The sequence below is a fragment of the Pholcus phalangioides genome, unplaced genomic scaffold, assembly GCF_987345545.1.
Source record: "Pholcus phalangioides strain wild (caught in Gottingen) unplaced genomic scaffold, Ppha-v1.0 ptg000003l_1, whole genome shotgun sequence".
In the NCBI taxonomy this organism is placed as follows: domain Eukaryota; kingdom Metazoa; phylum Arthropoda; class Arachnida; order Araneae; family Pholcidae; genus Pholcus; species Pholcus phalangioides.
This window is the reverse complement of record NW_028301596.1, coordinates 15,100,672-15,111,019: the sequence shown is the minus strand read 5'-3', so window position 1 is coordinate 15,111,019 and position 10,348 is coordinate 15,100,672. Positions and strand designations below refer to the sequence as shown.

The 10,348-nt window shown below is 36.5% G+C and overlaps 1 protein-coding gene across 2 annotated transcripts in view; it reads left to right on the top strand.

Annotated features, from left to right (window-relative positions):
* The first annotated feature begins 819 nt into the window (after positions 1–819).
* LOC149088156 (agrin-like) overlaps positions 820–10,348 on the top strand; it is a 98,914-nt gene continuing 89,385 nt past the window's right edge. The window contains exon 1 of one of the 2 annotated variants that reach the window (XM_089245014.1): positions 820–1,696. In XM_089245014.1, coding sequence (XP_089101140.1) covers positions 1,291–1,696 — 406 coding nt within the window. In that variant the 5' untranslated portion in view covers positions 820–1,290. The remainder of the gene's footprint in view (positions 1,697–10,348) is intronic. The other variant, XM_089245005.1, reaches the window with a different exon arrangement.

The window sequence follows — 10,348 nt, the reverse complement described above, 5'->3', positions numbered from 1 at the left end:
GTTGAAGTTAAGAGAGGCTACTAATGCCTCTACTTCAGTTCCTCTTGCCGCAGTGCATAAAATAAGGAAGGCAGGGTCGTGTCTCCAGTGGTGTAGATGATAGCATGCTTGCTCGGTTTGCAAGAGGACATGGGTTCGAGTCCCGTCGAAGAGCAGAGGATTTTTCTTTCCGAGTGCACCTCAGCATGATATACACAAAATATGTTTCCTTGATCTCTTGGACTGAAGAAAAAAAGAAAGAAAATCTTTCTTAATAAATATACCATTCATATCGAAAAGCAAATTTTCGTGTGGAAAAAAAAGAAGTTCTATTAAAATTCGTTGTAGGCGTATAACTCATGGATATTTTGATGACAATGTTTGAATGAAATTTAAATTCTTCACATAGTATCCCCCCCTCCCACGTATTTTTAAAAATTCACATAATAAGGGAAATATGGAAAGACTTCCATGCTGTACGTGTATGTGAATAGCCATTGTAAAAGTTTCACAAATTAGTGAGAAAATTTCATCTCTCTCTCCCAACGTTTCTTATAACCTTTATGGAGGCCCCATTGAATTTCACGGTGTCTGTTTTTGAAAGAATTCCCGCGTATGTTATGAAGTTACGACCTGAAGTTTAGTCGTCTCTCAGTATTTATTTTATCATTCTCTCTCCTCTCTTCCACAATATCCTATTCTATATTTTTCCCACCCAGTGTCTCCTAAGAGCGATGCGATGATGCGATGGGAGAAGACGGTCTCTCTCTCTCTCTCTCTCTTACAACACGAGGTCCTTCTATTCGGAGGTGTGTCTTGAATGAGATCCAATCTGGTGGGTCCTTCCCTTTGCCGAAGGTCGTGGGCGGGCGAGAAAGACTCGAAATCGGGTTCTTCTCTCAGACTGGGATTGGGCTTCACCCCAAGGCACTTTTTTCGAGCGATCCGCGAACATCCTGGGCACGTGAGACCGTTTCGTCGCACTAACACCTGCGATTTAAATGAGCTCTTGGAAGACGTTTCGACACGAATTAATGAACTGAATGATTTTATTTGCATCCCTCGGGTCGGAAAGTTCACGTTTTGTCCGAAACTGATGATTTTATATTCATTTTTCGGGCTGTAAAAAAATATAGAAAAATGTAAATTTTGAATTCGTAGCGGATACTCAGTCGTGACTGAGTGAGGACACTTTCCGTGTGTTATGGATACACGTAGTGGAGAATGAAGAAGAGTCTAAAATGACTTGATGGTGAATCTACAAAAGTTTTAGCTCATAAAAGTACGTGTGAAATCGAAAAATATCTCAACATGGTTTTCAGAATAATTTATTTTCTACTTCTAATGTGTTTGTTACACGATGAGGTGTCGGCCAGACGGAGAAGGTCTCAGTGTCACGAGCCTGCACTGGAGAAACGCGAAGAAGTCGCTAATATGGTGTTCACTGGTACTGTCGAGAAGATATACAGGACTAGGTCTGACGTGTACAGAGGCAAGATACGCGTGAAAAGAGTGCTGAAAGGAAACATGGCTCTCGCCGATAATACTGTGATGGTGGATGGATTCGGGGACCCTAACATCTGTTACAGTGACGTGCGTGAAAGAGATACGCGAATATTCATGGTTCGAGAAGTTTCTGAAAATAACCTGAGACTTAATTCGAGTGTCGTGAGGGTTAATGTTGCGAATCTTGACCGAGCCGCCTCAGCAATAAGAGGTGAGTCTTCAACAAAATATGTATTTTTAACTTTACCCCTCCATATACTGTTATATTTTTGCACTTCTAGTATAGCTTAAAGAGTATTAATCATTATAACAGTGGTCTCCAAACTACAGCCCGTGGGCGAACATCAGCCCGCGAGCACTACCAATCCGGCCGGCCATAGTTTATTTTGATTAAGCTATGAATCTTAATTTTTGATTTTAAAAGTTCAATTAAGCCTCGTTGGAAATGAGAGGGAACGGGAAATTTTATTAAAAAGTTAGAACGTCCAAAATTAAGGAAATGTCCCATAAAATGCGGGTTACATGATTACCTAACATGCAAGTTTCGGGCCCACGGAATGAAACGGTTGCGCAATCCCCTGCCCTACAGAAATACTTTTTTTTCCAAAAAAAAAAAAAAAAAAATTTCAATTGCTGCAAAAATTATCATATTAAATTGTTTTAATGAATATCTCAATAACTTATTATCTTCCTTACATAATATTTTCCCACATAATATTTGTCTGTGGAACACGAGAAAAATAATATCAATTCATTTATACAAATTATGTACAGAACAGAATTTCATTTATTTCGTCGTTTCCCAGCCCAATGAGACTGTCTGACGATTTACAAATAGGGTTTCTGAGGCGGTGTGAAGGAGAAAGACAAGTTTGTACATGTATGTGTAAAGCATGAGCGTATTTGAGTAAACCAAAGTCCAGTCCAACGTCATGTCCAAAGTACAAATGTAGTATGCGCTCTAAAAGATCATAATAAGGGAGAAAACTTAAAATATTCAATATTAAAAAAAAAATCGTTGGTAGACACATACTCATATAAGAACGAGTACAATGTGCCAGTGGTAAAGCTGATAACGTTTAATTTTCAAATTTTTGTCAATAGAGGACGCTGCTCAAAAATAAATCATGGGAATTTCAGGCCCGAACCTTTCTTCAATCTCTTCTGTGTCCGAAAATTTCGTAAAGTTTCAGCCGGAGATTCGTGGCTAAGTTGAAACAGCTTTGCCAGTAGTGCTGTATCCACCAATGTCACCATCATAAGTAAAACCTCATGTAAGCGCCAGTAACCGAAGAAATTCAGAAATGAGCTGTTAACCCTGCATTTTATAGGACTCGGATGGCCCTCGCATTCTTCTGTTGTGGCCCTAGACCTAAAACATAATTTTGTGAAAATGAACTAAGTTGTACATTTATAGATAACTTAAGTGACCACCGGTGCTGTTTCACATTACTCAAGTGGTCCGCGGTACATTTCAAGATCACTCGAGAGAACCCACAGCATATTTACATATGACTTGAGTGACCCGCGACACAGTTACAGAGCTCTTGAGAGACCTGAGGTGCAATGCTATATCATTCAAGTTACCAGCGGTACAGTTCCAGATCACTCAAGCAGCTAGCGGCCCGTTAACAGATTCACTTAAGTGACCTGCGGCACAATTTCAGAGTAGTTAAATGACCCTCGATGCAGTTTCAGATAACTTGAGCGGATCTCGGCAAATTTGCAGATCATGTTAGGGATTTGTGGTGCTGTTCCATATCAATTAAGTGGCCCGCGTCACGTTTTCAAACATATGAGGTGGCCCTGACTCCCGTAAAGGTGGAGCACCCTTGAAATACACGAATTAATTCAATATTTATGAATTTTTAAACTGTGTATCAATTTATGGTGCACCCTAACAGCTGCTGTGTATCCACAACAACTTCTCTATTATGTAATTTCCCTTTTTTTGTTAAGAAATACTTGTTAAAATATTACCAGGAACAATTCCGAGTAGTTGAAAAAATTTAATCACACACAAAAATTTGAATGAATTTTAATTTAAATTTGAGATGTAAAAAGATTATATGATCATAGTCAATTTAGTAGGGATACTGATTTATGAAAGCAAAAATGGTGACACACCGCAATAGTGTTGGCGCTGCAAAACTCCTCAATTAAGTTTTTAAGCACCACCGCGGTAATATACGAAACTTCATTTTAACAGGGCTAGGTGTTTCAACCAATAGCGGTGCTTGCTTCTTTTGATTTCCCGGTTGTCCCGTTTCCGCCAAGGAATAGGACGAATCAGTAACTACAGATCACTGATTCCGTACATCATGAACATAAATAATGTTACTTCCTATAAATGCGGGTTATATAAACGCTTGAACAATTTGCAAGATGTTGAAAATGGACTACTTTTCTTAGCGTGTTTGTAATGCAAGTAGTTATGTAGTTATCTCAGTCTATCTTAATTATAGCATAACGTCTAATTAGACCGGGACTTACAGCTTATAGTGAATTCCTAATGGGTTTGTCTTTTAATTAATCTCATCGAGAGATTAGTGTGATCACATCTCAGAGTTAGAACCTCCTGCGGAAGCAATGTTGTGACCGTCGTGGAGCCATGCCTGTGTCAGAAAATATTCTGACAAGGATTGAGCAGGTATCGAAGTCGTAACAACTCTAAACTTCTTTTGGTACAGTAAAGTGAGTTCCTATTTCGTCGAAGTAGATAGCTGCTAGCACATCAGCCCCCCAACTGCACAAAGGTGGGCTTGAACTCCAGCTGGCATAGCAAACATTAGGAATCGGCGCTAATAGAAAACTTCACTTATTAATTCACCAGGAATTTGCCAATATAGACAGAACTGCGAGAAGCTCGTTAGATCTGCTTATTCGTTTTCAAGTCCAAAAATTGAATTTCGGAAATTAGGTGCTTATAGCACGTACGAGTTAAATATTTATTGTTTCTAATTTATTCATATATATTTTAAAATTCTCCAGCAACCTTATGGTTGATTTGTTAAATTTTTGCTATAGCACCATTTTCAATTTTAAAAAATGGGTATGCATTTTAAGCCAAGCAAAAGGGCCGTAAGCTAATTAACCATTTTTAAAAATTCTGATTCGTCTGTATATTATCTTAACTTTCAATGCTTATTCGTCTTTTTGGGCGAACCCTATTTGGTTGACATTCAACCTTCATCAACATGTGCATTATCATCTGCATAGTAAGAGAACGGTATAAGAAACTCTTCAAAAACATCTTGCGTTTCCTACTCTGCATCAATTTGCACATTTCCTCGCTTTTTTTTCAAATTCCATTTTTAAGTTCTTCGTTAATTCCGAGCTGCCACGAAGAACATACTTGCTGAAAGTCTTAGGGTTGCTATTCAATTGGCACTGTACCAAACAAAATGTATAAATTTGCAGGTTTCACTACACGTACACGCACATTCCCGCATGTACCGCTTCGTTGGGGGTTCCGCGGGGGGGGGGGGGGGGGGTGTGGGCGGGGTGCATGTGTGGTGTAGCAGTAGTAGGTAGGGCCTCCAAAAAATGGCTCGGGGATACATGATGTTCTTAAGTCAGCCACCACGTTGGGCAATTTGCCTGTTGTGGCGTTGTATTTGTATTTGTAAATTTTTCCCGTTAAATCCAGTTTCCCACTTTTTCCGGGCTCGTTATAAGCGGGTTCATCTGTATATCAAAATGCTACAAAATGAAAAACGTGTGTCGGATAACATGAGAAACTCATTCAGAAAAACTAACATAATAAATGTAATTTCCATCACAAAATTAAAAAAAGAAGAGAGAAAAAATTTGTGATTATTTCTTATAATCACAAACGTGTGTAACATAATAAAAAAATTGATTGATGAAATATAACACTATTTAGCATCAATTTAGCTCGAAAGCGATGTTTTTAAATTAAAAATTATGCATACAAAAATAAATAATCAAACAAAAAAGTTCAAAAAATAGCCTCTTTGAATTTTCGTGGCTTGTAATTGAAATGCCGTTCCATCATCCAGACGAACAAATAAGACGTAAAAAGGATGCGCCGTTATCGTGTGTGTGTGTATTCTAAACTTCTCTCACCCAAACACATAAAAAGTGTCACCTGTGTTCATTATTATTATCTAAGCTATCAAGACACTACCCTGTGATGTTCCCAAATCACAGAATTTTCTAGGGCGAGTTTTTTTTTACCTTTCTTGAAGAAAAGAGAAAGCTGTGTTAAAAAAGTGTTATCGCATCATAATCTAGTGATTTACTGATGGAGGTGCGCGTTGAATCCTCAAAGAGAAACCTTCGTTGATGAGGTAAACAGATACCAAGGGTCAAAGAAGAGAAATAAAAAAAGACATATGTATATAGTCGAAGTCGGTTTTAACGACATCGGAGATCACCGCGAAATTTTGCCGTTATAACCAAGGTGTCGTAACAACTGGTGTTGATGCTTCAAAGATATGTTTTAATGGAAATTTTCAAACAGATGCAAACAAATTTTGTGCATGGAGTTGATTTTTTCATTATTATCAAGGTGGTCATATTTGATGGAGAAAACGTACGGAGAATTAATATCATAAATATGGGGCATCGCCTATTCTCACTGAAAATGTTGCCAATCGTAGGCGAAACTATGAATTACTCCTTATACAGCAAATGCCTCTTGGCGAGAAATGCAGCGTTACCACGAACATATAGTGATTTGAAATATGTTTCACGGAGGAAAAAACTCAACATGGCAAATACGGTCGGACCCGATTTATCGGATAACAACGATTCTAGCAACGCAATATCCATATAAGTGGGTATCCGATTATGCGCGGAAAAATTAAATTATCATTTTACAACGTCAGTACAGGAGGATCGATCTTAATGAAGTTTCTCGGATGGAATAGACTTAAAAAGCAATGAACATTATATTGTATTACAATAAACAATCACAATACCTAATGTTTTTACTTTTCATTAGGAAAGTTAGCGCCCTCTACAGGGTTAATGAAGAACGAAAATAAAGTAATCAAATGTGCGTAAAAAAATCAACTTGAATACTTGGAGGCCAGTACCTACTCTCAAATGTATTTATCTTAACCTAGTAACAAATCGTTCATCAACTCTAAATGTTTCATTTATGTGTATAGTGGTTGATATGTATTAACAGTGGACGCGTGAATCATAATATTCGATTAAGCGGGAAGGGGGAGTTGTTAAAGTTATAAATTATGCGGCGGGGGGGGGGTGCATTAAAATTTTATCCGTTTAAGCGGGGTCGACTCTGTATATGAGAATTTATGTTATATCATAATTTTTTATTTATACTTATATTTATTGTAATATACTTCATAAATTACGTAAATTGTCTTCACGATTTCAGTAAGGATTCTAATTAAATAAGCAAGTTTCGTAGAAAAGACGGAAAATATTTATTAATAAATGGTCGAGGAGAACAAAATTACGAAATGTCTCGTATACTTGGCAAAAACAATCCCTAATTATGACAGATGATATGGAATGACAACAAAAAATATGCAGTTACAATCAGAGTTTGTTGCGTTTTCTTTGACGTCATAAGCAAGATTTATGAACATTTATCCTCTACGGGAATTAGTCGCAATCGCCAATTATTGGCGTTACTACCTAGGCGTCGTTACAACCGAGATCGTTATAACAGAGTTGAACTGTACAGTCCAACATCCTATACCTTGGCTATAACGTCAATAACTTACTATCCCAGCTGATGCCCGTAAATAATTATGGGATGAGGTAATAGGTAATAATTATTCCTATATAATTAAATACTACCATAAAAAGCCTTGCTTATGACATCGATGATAATTCAACGATCTCGGATATAACGTCTATTTCTTAACGCTTTTGTTTCCGTTTTTATGGTGTTTTCCCAACAAATTTCTGGATTTAGAAATGCTTTCAACTGTTTTTTGAGTGAAAATGTTCATCTGGTTTACTTTTTTATTGAAACGTTAGTATATACTTAGATGAATGTAGTACGATTTATAATGTTTATTAACGACTCTTCGGTATCATGCGCAATCGCCGTACAAGTGATATAGTGAAATGTATCAAACTTACCAAAATGGTAAGTGTTTATACATAATCACTAAATGTATCACATTTACCGCAATAATTTGCAATTTCACCGACAACTGGTAAGTTTTTTTTTGGCTAGAATCGGCAATGTTTCGTATTTATGATCGAAATTTCCCACAGTATTTTCTCGGTTAGGTCCAACTATATGGCTACTCTCACAATGACAAAATAACCTGCCGATGCAGTTTTCGACACGTCTAATTATATTTTTCATACGTAGATGGGATCAGGCGGGTCTCATGTTCTGGCGTCGGATCAGAATGTTGGTGCCAAAATGTGTGCTCACCCCGGCTGACCAAGCACATTGTTGCGGCCATGTTAATCGTCTACAGTGCTACTTTACCGTTCTAAAATTTGTCTTGCAATGCAGAGGTTGAACACAACAGAAACGACTTGGCGGGGGAAAAAACTGATGTCGACTAAGACGGTGTACCAGCAACCAAACAGTTCTTTATACCCTCCCACGATTAACTAGCCCATACATGCACAACCCATGATGCGTGGGCCAAACGTGGCCCTCGGAGTCATTTGATGTGGCCCACGATCTTAAACTTAATTTTGTAAGAACGAACCAAGCCGCACATTTTCAGATCACCTAAGTGATGTGCGGTACATTTAAAAACCGTTTAAGTAGCCCGCGGACGAACTATAGTTCACTTAAGTGGGCCTTTTCAACCTCTAGTTATTAAAAAAAAACTTTTTCAACAGATACCCTGTGCCCAAAAACCCAATTACAAAGTTGTTGCCCTGTTTCTCCTGATGCCAACAAAAAAAAAATATTCCCACGTTTCAAAGTGCAATATTGGCAGAGATATTTGAATTCAACAATGGGAGAAAAGTAGTGAAACAACAACAACAAAATAAAGGAAAACTCTTCTTTCCAGACTTTTCGCGGGTTCTCTCAGATTTCAATTCAGATTTCACTGTGAATATTGAATGAATATTGCATTTTGGAACTTAATAACTTGGTGTCCGTATAAAAAGTTATTTTCATTTTATTTTATTTTAATAACTGCACAACCCCTTGCAACATGAATGGCGTATCTGAAATTTCTGACTTCGCACTTATATTCCGCAAGAATGACTTTAATATCTGTCACCGTTTCTTTGTCTTTCCCTCTCTTTCTGAAAACCGTCAGTCAATTGTGAGACACTGCGTATATAAATGACAATTCATATGTGTATTGTATCATTATACTTTATATCGGGGTACGATCGTAAAATTTGTTATCATTACATCGCGGTCCGACTATATTCATCACTCACACCTGACTCATTTGCAATTTTTTTTTCATATTTATCAAATTTTCCCATGCATAATAACAGATGAATGCGATAAAATAATTTCAATGATTTATCAAATTCACCAACGACATTTAGTTATTATGCATATTCGCCACAGAAAAAGTGATTAATTTATCAAACTTAGCTTGTAAAAGTAATTGCAATACCTACCGAGATAGGTAAGTACGCATAATAACCGATTATTAATAATAATAACCAATTTATCGCATTTACCGTAACATATGCATAATGAATCACCCCCCCCCCCTCCCCAATTTTTCTACAGAAAATATACAGATTTTATTTCTTACTAAAAAGAGATAAAAAAATGACTAATTACGAAGCTATTTCAAACTTATCAAGCGTGGAGAGTTATTATAATAATTATTAATAGAGTGTTACAAGAAGCTCGTATAGAAGACCTTTATCACAGCTATCGCACTTAGCAGTAATCACCGATTTCTTATGTATCATGCATCATAAAAAAATAAAAAAACAACAAAAAATTTAGAGTTCTCTCGGGACTCAATTGATTAGTTTTTGTATCGAATCCATAATAAAAGAAATGATTCCATCGTTATTTTTACATTAGATCCATTAAATAGGTCTCGATGGAAAGAGATTTCTCTGTGAAATAAATGCGATGCTTCTGGAATTACCTTCGTTATTTCTTGATAAGATAGAGACATAAATTACAAGCTAAAAGCTATTAGTAGGAGCTTCTTATGTTCTGGATTATAGGCTTCTTACTGTTGGGTGCGTCTGAAATTCGTAAATCATTGACTACGCCGTCTAAAGTCTTCAGTAATAGCAGCCGTTGCTATTATTAGTATTATTTTTTTTATGAGTATACATATATACGTATGGTCTTCAATCATTTAATAATCTGCGAGCAACTACGAAATACTTTTAGGCAGTATCTAGAGGAATATAACAAAGATTTTTAGAATTTATTACGTCTCTTCTATCATAAGATTCGGCGATTTCTATGAAATTAGTAATATTTCAGAGACGTGGGAAATTTTTAGAATGTTTTTCAATGGATTTTTTCCTACAATCATAATTGCGAGTTCTGATTATACATAGTTTCATTATTTTTCTAACACATTTTAAGTTTTGATTTCTAACATTTTGATAGCATTGACGTGCTATATGGATTTATATTTTCTCTTCAAGTGTTGTACAATGAAACATCTAACAGGTGATGAAGAAATATTTAATTTCTTCCATTATTGATCATTTCGGAAGCTAGATGGCATGCGTTACACATTGATTATTAATTAATATACAAAGAAAAACATCATATATTTTCTCGGGAGCAGGTGTTTTTAAAGGCCTCTGCCCTCATTCAAATGATGAATTTCGTCAAAATTTTCGGAATTGTTTCATGTGTTCATTTGAAACAATAGTTATTCTCAAAAATCCAAGACTGTTTTGTTTTCAACTGTATAATAAGTAGAAGCGAAGTTATTGC